Source organism: Anabrus simplex, chromosome 13 (genome assembly GCF_040414725.1).
Source record: "Anabrus simplex isolate iqAnaSimp1 chromosome 13, ASM4041472v1, whole genome shotgun sequence".
NCBI lineage: Eukaryota > Metazoa > Arthropoda > Insecta > Orthoptera > Tettigoniidae > Anabrus > Anabrus simplex.
In genome coordinates, this window is record NC_090277.1 from 49,381,706 (window position 1) to 49,399,745 (window position 18,040).

Here is an 18,040-nt window from a genome sequence, read left to right on the forward strand (position 1 = left end):
TGTTTACAGGACTGAAGAGACCTCAAGATCAAACTTCTGAGCACCCCTCACCTTCATCAGTTAATAATGCTGCTCCAAAGAAAGACAACTCAAATTCTAGTTCGGCCCCTAAATCAGATTGCACACCAGCAAAAAATAGGAAATTTACTAATTTTGTAGCTGCATCTTCAGAACCTACAGAAGAATCTCCAGATTGTCAAATCATATTGGAGAAGTCCAGTTCCATGCAAGCATCATCTGAATCATCTAAAATTAAACCCTCTGAAAATATACAAGAAAACATATCTAAGGGTGCATTTGCATCATCTCAGCATGAATCATTAGATTCTAAAATGCCACAGTCAATAAAAATGAGTAATATTGTGTCTGGATCAGCAGACTCACCCAATTCTGTCCCAAAGAAAGAATCGCCTAATGGTGGACCTGTAAAAAATTCCAATTTCCCTCAAAATCTTCAGGCATCTAGTTCTGCCAGGTTTCAGGACACAAAACCTAATCCAGCAGCATTTTCGCCTCCAGCTGTTCCTTTCTCAACTGGGTCTAGTTCTCAGCCGCAGGACAACAATTCTGTACCTCCGCTGACTTCTCTCTTTGAGAGAAGAGTTCAGAACAATTCCAAAAGTGCCCAGCCATCAACATCAGTTTCCGAGAGAACTTTCACGACCCCGTCTGGTGATGTGAAACCCTTATCCTTTTCCCATTATGGCGGAGTGAGGACATATCACATAGACAGGCCGACGAACAATGTTAATGAAAGTGCTGATGATGATGTGATGGAAGTGGATCCAGATGAAGAAGATCCAGACAATCCGCGTCCTAATAAGGCTGATGTTAGTGCAGCATTCAACGCTATTAATAGTTCCCCTTTTGGCAGACTTGTGTTGATCGAAATGACAGAACAGAATGATGGACCTGCTCAGATTATTCATAGGTCAGCATTTGGCTGTCAGATACCTACCAATTTTCTGTATGAACGCCTGCCAGGAGGCAAGACGTAAGTATTTTTATGAATTGATTTGTATTGCTGTATATGACTTCAAAAATTGATTGCAGCCCCATGAATTGGGCTTTCACCTTTTCTCTCAATCTTACGAAAAAAGAGAGAGTGTGTGTGTATAATTAACATGGGGTGTTTCAGTTTATTATGTACACCCAGCCCTGTGCAAAGTTTTGACCTGCATTTCTCCTAAACCATTACCCATAAGTTTGTTAAGTTTTTCTCCAATCTCTGGATAATTTCTGAATGTCTTGAAATGATATGATGGCACACTTCTACAAATTAGTATGGAATAAGGGTAACGTGTTAATTGTAGACATCAGTGGAAATCTGAAAACCATACTGACAAGGGTCCCAAGAGCATCCAAGCATGGATTTCTCATGTTATGAACAGCTGAAATCTCAGGAGTTCTTGATACAAGGGGAGAAGGGATGGATGGACATTTAGTAGTATTCTTAGTTGGTACCACTTATTAACCGACAACAAACAAAAGAACCCTCAGCTATTTCACTTCGTACAGCTCACTTCGGCTCATGCCGACCTTCCCCGACAGTATGGCATCAAAGACAAGCATTTGCGTGCCTGGATGTCAAGCTGTCGTTAACACATACTGTAAGTAGTTGCGTTCAGGCTCGTAGATTGAGGTTATTTTTTTTATTAATGCTGGAAAAGCAATGCAATTAAAAGAACTGAAGTAAATGTAAAGTGACTGAAAATATTAAGCATGGAGTTAAATGCAGTTATTTACGATTCCCAAGCTGTAAACTGTATTTTAAAGAAATAAACTTTTCCAATAAGCATACACAGAGGACAGAGGATTTTCTACATAAGCCAATCAATTGTCTTCTGTTGTAACCACAAAGACGCACGCACGAAATGCTGTCAATTGTGCACATTGTTTTTATTTACAAATTATATTAACATTAATGAACCGCCATTTTGAACGCTTGACTGCTACGAATAAGAAGGCTGCCATATTAGCATGTGAAACAGCTACCAACACAACAAAATCACAACATGAGTTCACGACTTTCACTAGCAACTCTTGCTAACAACTCAGCTCCACCTTCCCAGACTGCCTCTTTATATACATTTCTTGGCCAGGCTTCTAGAAAAGTATGACACAACATATTTTCTTGTAATTTCTCATGTCGATATAGATGTTGATTCCCATAGGGAGTATGAAATATTTGTCCCGAATTAGTAAATTTATAATACCAATATAAATGGTCCGTTATTGGACATTATAAATTTTCCAGGTAACTCATTCTTGGTTGCCAGTGTTTCGGCCTCGTGTGCTAGGTTGTGCTCATCAGTTGTTACCTAGTACACCTACAAAGGCACTGGCTAGTGCATACCGTGGAGGCCACTGCATAGGCTACTTGAAGCCACCGGCAGTGCCAATGCACTGTGAGAGACTTTGTCTCCTTATCAAAAATTGATGCCTGCTTGGCTATCAGATGATATAGATGTTGATTCCCATAGGGAAACTGAAATATTTGTCCCGAATGAGTCAATTTATAATACCAATATAAATGGTCCATTATTGGACATTATAAATTTTCCAGCTAACTCATTCCTGGTTGCTAGCGTTTCGGCCTCGTGTGCTATGTTGGGCTCATCAGTTGGTACCTAGCACACCTACCAAGACGCTGGCTAGTGCATACCGTGGAGGCCACTGTGTAGGCTACATTTACTAATAAAGTACACACTACACAAGAAGGGATTAGGATTACAACTAAAGAAAGAAAATGAGTGTAAAACCAACAAAACAACTGGAGCGCAAAAGCGGATAAGGAAGTGGCAACGAAACACTTACGTCACCCCGTCTTCACAGTGTGCACGGTACGGTTGCCACATAGTATGTGACCCCCTCCACCACTCCTCTATGTCACACATACACCCGTGCCGCTGTAGTTAACAGCGCTCTTATGGGCAGAACTAGATATCTATTTAGACAGATCAGAATACTGATGGCTGGGTGCACCAATCTTGGTAAATAACAGGCATAACAAAGCCATGGTAAATCTCTTACCATGGTATTGTCATATAACCTGTACACCATTGCTAATCCTTGGTTTCGAATCTGCTGTTTCTTGACGCTTGTTTTTCTCCCTGTTATTCCCCTCGGAAGCAATTCAAAGAAGTATTCAGAAGGTAGTGATGAGTTTGACAGTCACTTGTCTTTAATTTTTCCAAAAGGCAGTGATAATTTTGACAGTAGGTGTCTTTAATTTATCCAGTTTACATTTTGTCTGGAACCTTCAGCTGTCTTTTTATTTCTGGGACCATTATTTCTATTTATTTAGATAATTTAAATTAATTTCATTTAAGTAATTAAATATTCTTAGCAAAACGGGACTATTTCTATCAGTAAGGAATTCCCAAGTCAGTCACCTATTAATTGTACAGTAATAAGGACACCACAGTCTCCTCCTGCAACAGAAACCTGTTTTGGAGCGAAGAGCCCATTCAATCTTCATGTCGATCACCCCTGTCTCTTTCTCTCCATTCATTGGTAAAAGGTGGTGGTGATTATTGTTTTAAGAGGAAGTACAGCTGGACAACCATCGTCTGTTAACACTAATCAGAGGGAAAAAATGGAAGGGATCGGACATTTTGAAAAATGAAGGTATTGGCTTCAGAAAAACCAGGGCCACATAGAGCGTGAAAATGGAAGACTCCCTAGGCCTCAAATTTTCTGATACCACCGGGGTCTGAACCAGACTGTTCTAAGGTGTTGTTTTTTAACGCAGTTGAATGTCATACTAGTCTACGGAAAGCACGCCTTATAAGATGGTGGCCCTATGAGGGAGCAGCTGGCATGGACAATGCACCACATGGTGGCCGTCCTGGGGTTGACGTGGCGCTCGTCGAGTTGATTCAATCACTTCTGCATGTGTATGAGGAATGGACAGCAAGGGATTTAGCCACAGTGGTAGGAACAAGATACCCTTCAGTACTGCATGTGTTGCAGATGGAGCTTGGGTGCCGTGAAATTTCATCCTGATGGGTACCCCGTCATCTTATGGACATTCTGGAATGGCACTGTTCCACCCTTGGTGACAACCATTTGGCCTGTTACATGAGGGATGGTCACATGTTCCTGGACCAGATCATCGTATTAGATGAAATATGGGCTCTGTTGCATGAGCCTGAAGTGAAGTGCCCATTCATAATTGCTCTGGCCCAAAAACCTGCATCAGGAACCAGGGAAGGTGAAGTGATGCTGATAGTGGCATACACTATTCAGGATGTCATACTGCGTTATTCGGTTTCTCCAAATCAGTGAAGGTTTCTGGATCATCATCTTCATCCTGAACTGCACAGGAAACTGCCCTATTTCCAAACGTATCCACCCATTGTACTGCACGTCAATGCTGACTGTCACAGTGAAGCTTCTGTGAGAGAATTATTGGTTGTGTGGAGGTGGGAGTTTCTGAAGCATCCACCCCATTCATCGGATATGTGTACCTGTGACTTTGATCTGTTCCCCAAACTTTTTTTTTTTTACTATTTGTTTTACGTCGCACCAACACAGATAGGTCTTATGACGACGATGGAAGGGGAATGGGAAGGAAGCGGCCGTGGCCTTAAGTAAGTTAGAGCCCCAGCATTTGCCTGGGGTGAAAATGGGAAACCACGGAAAACCGTCTTTAGGGCTGCCGACAGTGGGGTTCGAACCCACTATCTCCCGGATGCGAGCTCACAACTGCGCGTTCCTAACCACATGGCCAACTCGCCCGGTGTTCCCCAAACTAAAGGAACCACTCTGAGGGAAGCGTTTCCTTACACGGGACATCATACATTATGAGATAGGGCAGTCGGTCTCAGACATTAACAAAGGCACTGTTACTGGTATCCTGTGCCTTCTACACATGTAGCAACGGAGGCAGCACGTTGGAGGGACTGTGTTGAAGGCCTTTTGAGATATGATGGTTTTACAATAAATTATTTCATATACAGTACTACTATGCATATGTTGCCACCAGTCTTCGAACATCACATTATCATAAATGTAGATGATGTAAATCTTTATTAATAAGCGTTTGAAAAGTTCTGGAATCATGCAGTGATTCACAAGATAAATTATTTACTACCATCATTCATTGCACCAACTATAGCACTATAATTCATTTCAAATAGGAAGCTGTTTCAGCACCAACACTTCGAATCCCAGCTGTATCTTCACTTCTCGGGTCTAAAAGTCACAGTTCATAGGCCTATATCTAATCATTCTGAAACAAATATTAAATTATGATAAAGGGATCATAGAATTCATATACAGTGAAACCTCGGAATGCGAGTAACTTGGTCTACGAGTGTTTTGCAAGACGAGCGAACATTTTAAATAAATCGTAACTTCATAAACGAGTGAGGTTCCGCAAAACGAGCTTCACGTGAGCCTACGTTTTCGCCTCCTCTGTTCGTTTGTTAAATGGATGAACGAGGTCTTTGGTCCTGTAGTGAAGAAATACCTTTCAGAACATAATCTGCCGCTCAAAGTCTTTCTGGTTATGGCCAATGCTTCTGCTCATCCTCCAGGCCTTGAGGACGACTTACTGGAAGAATTCAAGTTCGTTAAGGTTAAGTTCCTTCCTCCTAACACTACTCCACTACTCCAGCCTATGGATCAGCAAGTCATTTCGAACTTCACCAAAGTACTGATTTCAGCGATGCTTTGAAGTAACTGAAGGAACAAACCTTACCCTCCGAGAGTTTGGGAGAAATCATTTCCCCATCGTGAACTACCTGAAGATCATCGATAAAGACTGGATGGAGTCACCAAGAGAACTCTAACTTCCACTCGGGGAAAGCTGTGGCCTGACTGTGTTCTTGGACTTGACTTTGAGGGGATTGTTGGTGACAATGAGCCGCCGATTGTCGATGAAATTGTGTCCTTAGGGAAGACTATGGCGTTGGAGGTGAATGACGTGGACATTCAAGAGCTGAAGGAAGAACATAGCCAGGAGCTGACCACCAACCAACTGATGGACCTGCATCACGAACATCAGGAGGTTATGGAGATCTCGTCCGGGGAAGAGGAGGAGGAAAAGTCAATGGGATCTCTCACTTCAACTGAGATTCGGGAGAAGTGCAAAATGTTGGAAACTGTGCAAAATTTTGTAGAAAAACACCACCCGAATAAGGCTGTAGCAGTGCGAGCGATGAATCAGTTCATTGACAATGCAGTGTCACATTTTCGTGAAATCCTCAAAAGAGGCCAAAGAAACAGACATTGGACAGGTTCCTCGTTAAAGTTGCACGAAAAGGAAACAATTTCAGTGAGCCAACAGATAGCAGTGATTCCGTTAGTGAAATTCGTGCTACGCATAACACTTCTCATGTCATCTCTTGTCTCCCTCACACCAACAATGATTCTATTGTAAGGAAAAGTGCACTTTAATTTGTTTTACGTTATATTTTGTTTTAGAAGTGGTATGCGAATGTTTTTGTGTTGTGGACGAATCATCCGCGTTTCGATTGTTTCTTGTGGGAAAACTTGCTTTGATATACGAGCGCTTTGGATTACAAGCATGTAGCTGGAATGAATTATGCTCGCAGTCCAAGGTTCCACTGTAATGTTATTCTTAGTACAAAGAAACTGATAAAATTCGTGCATATTTGATTAACCTTTAGAATGTCAGACAACAATATATCGTTATTTGATACTTGTGCGTAAAGTGCCAACAACGATATACAGTGAAACCTCTTTAGTGAGTTCCTCATTAACAGGTTTTCCCACTTAGCACATCGTAAATTCGAAGTCCCATTTCTCATCATATTAAATCTGTATAAAAATACCTCACTTATCACACCATGAATATTCACTATTGCTGCTTAGTAGGATCACATTTTTCCTAGCCCTGAAAATATTGTCATCCCTTATGGAAGAAACTTGTTATGCAACTCGGGTAAGAGCCCTCACCGCAGCTGCGTATAACGGGTAAAGGCCTTGAATTCTTGAAGATTCACAGGATAGATTGCACCTTTGGGAAGCAAGCCATTAACCTCATAAATGCTCAGTTTAGCTTGCCAGTTAGCAGTGAAACTGCAGAATAACATACTCAGCCTGTTTGTGCTTAATTTCGCATTCCATTCAGAAGTTAGAAATGTCTTTCGTGTTTAGTTGTACAGTGAAGGTGAGCGAATATTTGTCGTCCAATAGCCTATATCTGGAACATAATTGTGAGAAGTTGACCAGCGTGGTGCATATTTGTCTTGTGATAGCCTAATTATGGATACGGAAAAAGTAGTGAAATTCCTTACTAATGGAGACAAAATTGAAGTCTGTTAGCAAGTTGACTGGCATCCACATCTTCAGGCGCGCAGAATTGGCGTGGATGTTTAAACTCGCACCTTCCCGTTTCGACTCGATCACTCAAATCGGTCCTGGTCAGTCAAAGTTTTCATTCAAAATGGCAGCCAGAGTCATTCTGTTGCAGTCGCACATGGTCGTGTGTAATCTCCAGTTCATTGTCTTAAGTGTTTGACCGGAATAATAATGTTTAATAACCAATTGGTCCAAAATAAAAGGCTTCTACTAACATTTGTTTTAGAAAGAGTGTACATACATATATACGTATCCCACGTCGTTCCATCTTAAGCGATGGGTTGGCGAATGAGGCTTCTCCACCAGTTGCGGTCTTTGAACTTCTCTCCTTCTCCGATGCTTTCCGAATTATGTCCTTGCTGTTGAATGTCAATCTTCACCATGTCCTTGTACCTGAGTCTTGGTCGCCCTCTTGGACTTTTGTCTTGGTCTTCAGAGTGTGATCTGCAGTAATATTTTGATATTTTTATGGGACACTTTCCAATGTTTTCATATTTGTTGTTTGGTGTTTTGAACACTTTTCAGTGCACTATTATTTTATAAGCCCCAGCAGAATAAGTTTTCATATTTCTTCTCTCGTGTTTTTCACACCTTTTAACACGTTCCCTGCGGCAGTGAATTTCGATGACTTAATGTTACGTCGTATCGGCCCACCGGTGACCCGATGCTGCCTTTAGTTATTATCGGTTCGGGTCACCAGTGACCTGACGAATTTGACTTTGTTTACTCCCTAGTATGACATCCTAAACCATGCATGTGCACTTGTTGTGTGCGTTATTGTTGAGGAGACATTCCAGCGTATTTACCTGTGCGACAGTGTTCCGATTCAACAATTGCGTGAAACAGAAATGACCCCGGAAATAATTGGGTCACCGGTGGGCCGATCAAAACTAGCAGTATGCCTCGATCCTTTACTTCAATTGGAACACTATGTTGCCATTAGTTAACAGAAATTCGTAACTAGGACGTAGTTACTTACTTCGCAATTCTGGGAAGTTCGCACCGACGGATAAGAGTAACATGTTTCGGGGCACATGGTGACCCGAACCGCACGGAACGTGTTAATACTCTCTTCTCGTAGAGTTTTCTCTGTACCTGAAGATATACTACGTAAAATCCCATAAGGATAATGATTTCCATACGGAACCTGAAATATTTGTTCTGAATGAGTAAATTAATAATACCAATATAGTTGGTCCATTTCCTGCTAACTCATTCCTTATTGCCAGCATTTCGCCCCAGTGTGCTAAGTTGGGCTCATGTGTTGGTAAATAGCACACCTACCAAGACGCATGGCTAGTGCATACCGTGGAGGCCACTGCGTAGGCTACTTGGAGCCATGCCTGGCCATCACATGATAAAGATGTTGATTCCCATAGGGAACCTGAAATATTTGTTCCGAATGAGTAAATTTATCATTCCAAACGTAAAAAATTTCACCTTATTTTCTTGACGCGGCACTAGCCCAAAAGCCTATATCACGTCTATAAGTACGGGTCGTGAAATCATCAATGGCAACATTAAAAACCTCTATGGGGAAGATGCTTGTAAGAAGGCTTCAAAATTCACAGTCGAGATTTTCTTCTGATGGCGCAGAGCATAGTTCTCTGCGAAACATAAAGAATTTCACCTTATTTTCTTGACAAGGCATAAGCCCAAAAGCCTATATCGTGTCAATACCAATATAGTTGGTCCGTTATTGGACATTATAAATTTTCCAGCTCACTCATTCCTGGTTGCCAGCGTTTCGTCCCAGCATGCTAAGTTGGACTCATCAGTTGGGCACACCTACCAAGACGGGATGGCTAGTGTATACCGTGGAAGTCACTGCATAGGTTACTTGGAGCAACTGGCAGTGCCACTGCACTTGAGACACTTTGTCTCTTCTTCTTCTTCTTCTTCTTCTTCTTCTTCTACTACTACTACTACCGCTTTTCCCACGTGTGGGGTCGCAGGTGCAAATTGTGTCGCACATGTGGATTTGGCCCTGTTTTACGGCCAGATGCCCTTCCTGACGCCAACCCTATATGGAAGGATGTAATCACTATTACGTGTTTCTGTGGTGGTTGGTTGTGTAGTGCGTTGTCTGAATATGAAGATGAAAGTGTTGGGACAAACACAAACACCCAGTCCCCGAGCCAGAAGAATTAATCACACACTATTAAAATCTCCGACCCGGCCGGGAATCGAACCCGGGACCCTCCGAACCGAAGGCCTCAATACTAACCATTCAGCCAATGAGTTGGACTTGAGACACTTTGTCTCATTTTCATAAATTGATGCCTGCCTGGCCATCAGATGATAAAGATGTTGATTCCCATAGGGAACCTATGGAAATCAACATCTATGCATGCAACTGCTGGTGGCTCCAAGTAGCCTACGCAATGGCCTCCACGGTATGCACTAGTCATGCTTCATGGTAGGTGTGCTATTTACCAACTGGTGAGCCCAGCTTAGCACACTGGGGCGAAACTCCTGCAACCAGGAATGAGTTAGCTGGAAAATTTACAATGTCCAGTAACGGACAATGGTACGCTTTCTCACGTAACATGTTCTTTTTCCTTGTCCCTTGCAGAAACGTCTTAATGAGGTTTTACCGTATTAAAGAAACTGATTAAAATAGTTTGTTTTTGGGTCTACATTGTCAATACACTTTTAATGATTGAAAATTGTTTACTTTATCATACATGTTTCAGGAAAAATATCCATTCCCTTTATCAGTGATGTCAAATTAAAAGTGTAGGTATTGACAAGGTGGACTCGACATAAACTATTTTAAATAGTTTCTTTAATAGATTCAGACAAGTCAATACTGGATCAAATAAAATACCTATTATGGTTAAGTTTATGAAGAAAGGTTTTTATTGTATCGCCGTTTAAATAGCACGCCTTACTATCTGCATTTAGCACGATTATGAGTGGCAGATGACAATATCTTATGTTTTGTTTCCGTACGGTAAAGAATGTGCTTTCTAATTTTATCACTACGCGCCTCATTGGTTCATTTATTTATGCACATCGGATTTCTGAATTTCATGCGTTTCTCTGGTCATGTGACGATTGGCAGTTATGTAACTGTAATTACCTACTAAACTACTGAATAGATACTTATTTCAAAATTCCTGTGTTTATTCACTAGGATGGCTACATTGCAATTTATCTGTAATTTTAATTTTGAATCATTTTATTGCTATTTTTGAAATTTGATTTTTTGTTTTGTTCAGAAAATATTTACCAAAAAATATTTTGAAACCTATCGATATTGTAATCATTGTTGGTGGTAAGTACGTACCATCGTCAACAATTCTTGCAAGTTTAAAGTCATAATATTCAAAATTGTAAATTATGTGTCTCTTTGATTAGAGAGTTGCAAAATGCTACTAATCAGCTGGCATTTTTGACACATTCTCGGCATGAGAGCATGGCACAAAGAGGGTTAATAAATGTGCAATAACGTCCCCATTACACAAGAAAATGTCCAACCCCATCTGACTCCTGTTGCTAAGAATTCCTGCAAGACAAAATTCCGCACCTTAGTGTCCCCGAAAACCGTCAGAAATAGTGGGTCGTAAAACCATCATTATTATTATTATTATTATTATTATTATTATTATTAGGATTATTATTTCTGTTTTCCTGCAAGGAGCTATTTGTACTATGTGATGCTGCATTTCTGTTTTTTCATGACTAACCTGTCAACTGGTTGGCATCTAGGGACACCATTAACAGTGTCAAAGGAAAATATCTGAATATATTTCTATATTGATTCTGTCTCTATTTGTGGTTATACATATGAATTTTGCATGCACAGTATGTAGTGATGAGCTTTACTTAGGATGCAATTCTTAATGTTGTCTTTTAACCGTAGTCCATCTTGAAGTGTGTGCAAAGTTGGTATTTAATTTTTGATTTGAAATCTCCTGTTTTCTTGTTTTGACAAACTAAATTGTTCAGTGAAGAAAAAGTATTGTTCCTATCCTTTCTGTTCCGTCATTTTATACCCTGATTGTATTCTTCTCTCTGTCTCTCCCTTTTTTAATGTGGCTTTTATTGCTCATGGATTTTACTTTTTATGGAATATTTCTCCTCCTTTAACCCTAACGCCTCGAATTAAAGTTGTCTGTGTTGTCTCTACTACTCACATTTTAAATGTGAATTTCTATCTATATGACCTGTATTCATTTTTCACGATTTAGGAGATAGCACTTGCTTTTAAATGTTGTATTTAGTCTATACACATTTACAGCAAGCTATACTAGAGGAAATAAAACCAATATGTGCAATTTAAGACAAGTTATTTTGCATTTATAGTGTTATTATTATTACTATCGTTATCACATACTGACTGGTTTCGTTAATAATTTCCATGAACAAATTATCGGTAAAAAGCAGTTGAAAAACTCTTAAGTTTGTGATTTCATACCTCGCGGTAATTTGTAGGCTGAAACCGCTGTAAACAGTGATGTCCTGATATCAGAATTTGTTGATTTATAATTGTGCCAGCCATCAGTATCAGGCACATGTTGGTTACGGTACACAAGCCAACCATCGCCAGTTCACTTTTAGGCATCGTCAGATGCTATTAGATATATTTGTTAGGGTACAAGGAAGGATTAGAAGTGCGAAAATACTGTGGTTTTATGTATAACGTGACATATACACCATTGAACAGTACACTATATATGACTAGAGGAGCACATGGCGACCATGTTTGTTTCTATCGCTCTAGCTATCGTGTGTGTGAGTTGACAGCCGACAGCTACACTGCCATGTAAATAATAGATGTTTGACTTACTGTCAAATAGTATCTGGATTCTACGAAGTTCCACGCTGAAGCGAAAGATGGCAGCACAGTTTAGCATCGTGCATTCTTTCGGCTAAGAGATGGCAGGCGAGCGGTAGGCGATTAAAGACCGGAACGGGAATATCGTAATGTTGGGCCTCACCCGACAGACAAGCGGTAAGGGTTAATCAGTCTGATGTTAATTTCAATCTCGTAACTCTCTGATGAGAGAACATCAAACTTGTTTGTAAATATAAACGTGAAGATTTTTCTTCGAATATAGTAGTACATAGTGATAATTTGGTCATTTGTGATAAGTTAAGCCATCCTGTGGCATTTGGTTTCTATGAGAGAAGTTTATTACATAGGGTGCATGGGATACTGAACATTTTGAGAAAAAAATGATGAAAATCAATGCATTATATTTTTTACCCATTTTGTTGTTTGTCACAGTTCATTTCAACTTGAACATTGATCATCTTTTTTTTCTTTCTGAATTATTGTGGTGAAAAACTGAGGAAAGAAAGAAATGGCTGAGGCCCAGAGTTGGAAAGTAATTGAGTAAAAGTAACTGAATTATTTGTATTGATTACATGCTAAGTAATTTATACTTGTAACCATTACTTTAAAAAAAATATAATTTCTACTTGCAATTTACTTGTTGAAATAAAATTGTAGTCGTTATGTTCTAGTAATTAAGATACATTGCATGGAAGCAGAAACAGGGAAACAATAATTGACGATGGAGGTAACTTTTTCTGTTCTACTACAGCAGAACCAGTATCTTCACTAGTACTGGATGATATACTTTAGTTCCTCTGCAGTACTTTCAAAGACATCATACCAACCATCTTCTTAAAATTAAACTGGACGTAAAGCAAATAACATTATTAAAATTAAACTGAGGTATTCCTTCAGGTGCTCATGTGGGGCACTTTTTCAGCAAATGAAAAATATACTTCGCCCATAGATGTCGGGGCTTACCAATGAGAATTTTAAGAACCTAGTAATTTTTTTGCTATATAAATGGGAAATTCTTTGAAATGCTTAAGTCATTAATTAAAATAAAAATCATGGGAAAAATCATTTTGAAATTTCCAAGGTATTGTCCTTAGTTTCTCCTAATGATGATGGTCACTTAATTTCTCTGTGCTTAAAAAAAAAGAAACTCCAAATGAAGTAATTTTTTTTCCCCTGCAACCTTTGTATTATTCCAGCCCCATATGAAGAAAGTGTCAGTGATTTCCTTGAGACTAGCGATCTCTAAAGTAATTGTAATTTTATTGATTACTTGTTGAAAAAAATAATTTGTAATTGAGTAAAATATTTCTCGGGTAAGTGTAATTCAGTCCAACTACTTTTCTTGTGCTCTTCCCATCATTGCTAAGGCCAAAGAAAATGGCAACATTGTGTGCAAAGTTGGTGTCCTTCCTCAGAAGAATATGTTGTGTGTAGGGCAAGACAAAGAAGACTTTGTGGAATTCCTTCTGGCATGCAGTTGAAAAATTGCTGGAACATTGGAAGGCAGTGTTTAACAGTCCATGAGAATATATGTATTATTAATTTGTGGGGTAGGCAGTGTCATTTCTGTGCTGATCTAAACTCCTTGCCTAGAAAGCATTTGAGTTCCGAGTGATGATTGTGGTGATTATTCATTTAAGAGGAAGTACAACTGGGCAGTCATCTTCTCTTAACGCTAATCAGAGGAAAGAAATTGGAGATTGGATCAAAGAATGAAGAATCGGCAAAAGAAAGGGAAGAGTCACAACAGATGATAGAAGGAAAGAATCCATAGGCCCGGCAAATCCGGTACTGTTGCAATGGGAAGAGAACAGAGGCGACCAAGAGCGGTTGGATAGGAACTATGAAAGTGAGGAGCATGGCACAGGAAAACAACTCAACTGCTAAACTGCGCTTCTTTTCTTCCACAAGACTGAATGGATTTGAATAAAATTTCTCGAAATTCAGTTCTGTTGGCGACCTATCCAGGTTTTTATCAACATAGGTGGGTGTGAACCAAACCACTTCCATGCAGACATTTTGTGCAATTAGTTCAAATGCAAGTGAGGTTTGCATACCGACAATGTGACCTGCTATGGCATAGATCAGACAATAAGTCATATCGTGGAGGTGTGTCCTAAAAGATGATTACCTGGTGAACTACGTGGGCTTCATGATCAGAGGATGTGGATGCGTAGATTAAGTCCTGCGACATAATCACTTAGCCTGATATACGTTTTATATGTAGCTGTTTATTGCTTACATATGTCTTGTTTATTCTTCTGATGCATATGGTGATTGATAATGTATGGTAAAATATGTGTACGATAATGTTGCATTCAGAGAAATGCTACAAAGATATCAAGAGGATCAGCCAAGTTTTAACTGCCTCTATAATTTATTTAAATTTGAGGTACATTAATATCATAATGAGCAATTAATTTTAAACCCTGGAGAAAAGAGCTTGTGCATTAGCCACTTGTCCATTCCTTGCAAAAAAGCAATAACAATTTAACAGATGGAGATCCCTTAGTCCACACTTTGCTTGTAGGATAGTCTGTGTATTACAGTCACAGAGTTGAGCACTTGTTGCAGCAGTACACTTTCCTTTTTATACGTGAACGGAATGTAGAAAGAGGAACCCGTTCCTTTTATTCTTAAAATATAAGAATACACATGGACAAATTTTATACAAATAAATTCGATATTTGGAGGAAATTTACTGACGAAACTCAAAATATCTTAAAATATGTAATTTTATTTACGTTTAAGTAAACCATTTCCTCCAGATATTAATTAATTGATCTCTGTTTATGTTCAAGGTCACAACCCAGGCGGCCACCTCCTGACGTGGCTTGGAGATATGACAGTACGAATACATATTATTAGGCTCATACTAATGAAATGTGTCTTAAGAATTCATATTTTTAAAAAAGTTTTGGAATTGATGTCAGAAGGACACCTGTAATGAAGAAATAAAGGCTCATATATGGTAGTTTTAATGGTTGTCTTCAGGATGTAAATAGCAGTGAATGATTCAATCTGGGAGTCTTGCCCATATATTTGAATTTTTATCCATATACTCTTATTTGAGTTAATATTCCTGCCTACACCTTCCATCCAAAAAGTTTCGAGACTGGATTAATAATAAATAGAGAAAATTTAGGACGACGGTTTGAATGCTTCGGGTGTTCTAGAAAGTGTCTCCCCACTTGAGTACAGTTCACGGAACTTTCATACAACCATGTGAAACTGTCAGAAAAGTCCTTGTATGGGATGTTGTTCAACTTTCATGTCACAGTGTTTTGAATGTTGGTTATGTCATGAAAGCAGTGACCCTTAAGTGAATTTTTATTTTGGGGAATGAAAAAATGTGTTCGGTTCCAAATCAGGTGAATATAGAGGGTGGTTGAGAACTGGAATTTGTTTTTTCACTAGAAACTGCACGACATCTCCAGCCGTGTGAGTGGGGCGCATTGTCATGCTGCAAGAAGAAATCCCTCCCCTTCTATTGTTGCGGACGAACCCTCTGAATCTTCATGCACGACCAATCCATGACACCCACATAATACTTGGAATTGACAGTGATGCCAGTGAGAACAAATTCCATGCGGTAATGTTGTGAGCGTCAAAAAAGACTATCATTGTCTTCACTTTTGATTTTGTCATGTGCACTCTCTTCGGTCTTGGCGAACCATCAGAGACCCATTCTCCACTTTGTTATTTTGCGGTATGTTCATATTGATAACACAAAGTCTCATCACCGTGATGATTTTTTCCAGAAAAGAATTGCCCGCATTTTTCATTGCAATCGTGTCGTTGAAGGCGTCACGCGTTGTTTTTGTTCTGGAGTCAATGTGTGCAGGACAAATTTTGCACACACTTTACTTCCAAACATTCAGCACAATGTCTTGAACACTTGATGTAGAAATGTTCAGCTCTTCAGCGATAGCTCTGCATGAGAGATGACGGTTGGTTTTAAAAAGAGCATGAATTTTCTCAATGTTTACATCGGATGAAGTTGAGGTGGTACAGATTGACCTATCATGGACTTCAAGCGACATCTGTCCTTAAAACGTTTATACCATTCAAACACTCTGCATGACTTAGCTTTCACCATAAGCCTTTTTCATGGACTCATACGTCTCCTTAGCTGTTTCACCAAGTAAAGCTTGAAAGTGAATTATTGCTAGTTGCTACATTGCACTTTGTTACAGAACAATGTTGACACACTTCAGCCACACATCCACTACTTAACACTGCCTGCTCGCAACTGACCGGTCGAATGCCCATCTGTTGTTTATAGTAGTTAGTTCAAGCTGCGCTCACGTCGCTTGTACAGCAGGAATAAAATCAGTCTCGGAACTTTCCCGACGGACGATGTATTTCCTCTGCTGACCAAGATAATTATACTCGGCTTAAATAACAGCAAGGTAATGGTGAATGTTATCCAAGAAGACTTTGTAGCTTTTATCCCTTCTGCGATTTTCACTCCACTACATGTCGTGGGTGTATCCTCACTTATTCTAGCCGATGTGCTCCCTCATAAAGGTCCCTCTTTCTAACAAGAAGACTGATTTAACACCTGTAAAGGTGCCTTCCAGTGAATTATCTAGTATCAAGTTTAAGCAAGAAACTGGGCGAAACATAGGAAACTTAATGCTACTTCTAAAGTCACTGGTCCAAAATATTTTAATAAAAGTGTTACATTTTTACAGCACTTTATTTCCTGCCAGTTTACTGACCTGAATATGAGATAAAACTTTTATTCTGTATTTTCAAATAAAAAAACCTGGGGTCATCTTAAAATTTCTTATTAAGGAATACTATTACACCTGGTTGAGGTCAGTTTTTAATGTTGCATAGTGTACATCCGCTTGTAAAGCAGTGGACCGAAATAGAGGAGATGTAGCAAAACAGACCCCTTCCATCGGGGTAAATGCTAATAAAAGGGGATGTTTACAGCCGCCTGTCAGGGAAACGATCATAAACTTACAAAGAGTCCGTATGTACATCTGAAACTAAACTGTACGTTAGGCAATAAGATGACTGAAATGTAGTCTCAGTTAATTTATATGCAAGCACAAGTTGCTTTCAAGTCATTGTTACATCAGTAAAGGCAGTTAATTTGTAGAATTTTCTACGTAGTTGCTACAAAGTTCCTTGCTATGAAAGTGAATTGTGACCAATTGTGATTCCATCGAAAGAAGTTACCCAACAAGTTCGTATTTTCCAACTGATTATCACAGATATTATGATACAAACTCTGAATGTATAGTTATAAATGAAGTAGAGGCCTCAAACTGCAGTGCCACAAGAAGACGATTTGGTGTCTAGGAGTGCCAATTCATCAGGCTAGCAGACGTAAACAGGGAAAGTCTCATTGTTTTGAGCAACAAGTTGCCCAGTATGTACTAGAACCAGTGCCTTCAAAGTAGGGGGGTATGTTGGATTCAAGGTTGAAGTATACTCGGGTAAATATGATAATAGCGAAATACCTCGGCTTTAGCTGTGCAACATAGTTCTGTAATTTTTAGTTGCACGAGGCAAAATTATATTAACAAAAAATATTGTTTTTATATTTCTCCGATAATACACAAGATTATAATCCTTTATATGAAATGTTGCTTAAATATTGATATTAATATTGATGAAATCCGCTTGTTAATAACAGTACAGGATGCTATGACCCTTGGAGTAAAATGATTTTGTTGGCTCTCTGAGTTCCTGTATTTATTCTAACCTAATGTGCAATTTTTTTAAGCCGTATTTAGTTTCCAAAATCTGTGACCCCCTGTGGGTGAGGGATGCAGGCGAAGAATACACCCACGGTATCCCCTGCCTGTCGAAAGGGGCGACAAAGGGATGCTGAATTTTGAACCATGAGATTACCTGTGATTAGAATCATCATGTGAGGAACACCAT

The 18,040-nt window shown here is 39.4% G+C and overlaps 1 protein-coding gene across 3 annotated transcripts in view; it reads left to right on the forward strand.

The window, feature by feature from the left end:
* LOC136885040 (uncharacterized) overlaps positions 1-18,040 on the forward strand; it is a 125,095-nt gene that overhangs the window by 35,626 nt on the left and 71,429 nt on the right. For all 3 annotated transcript variants that reach the window (XM_067157427.2, XM_067157429.2, XM_067157426.2), the window contains exon 4: positions 10-994. In XM_067157427.2, coding sequence (XP_067013528.2) covers positions 10-994 — 985 coding nt within the window. The remainder of the gene's footprint in view (positions 1-9; positions 995-18,040) is intronic.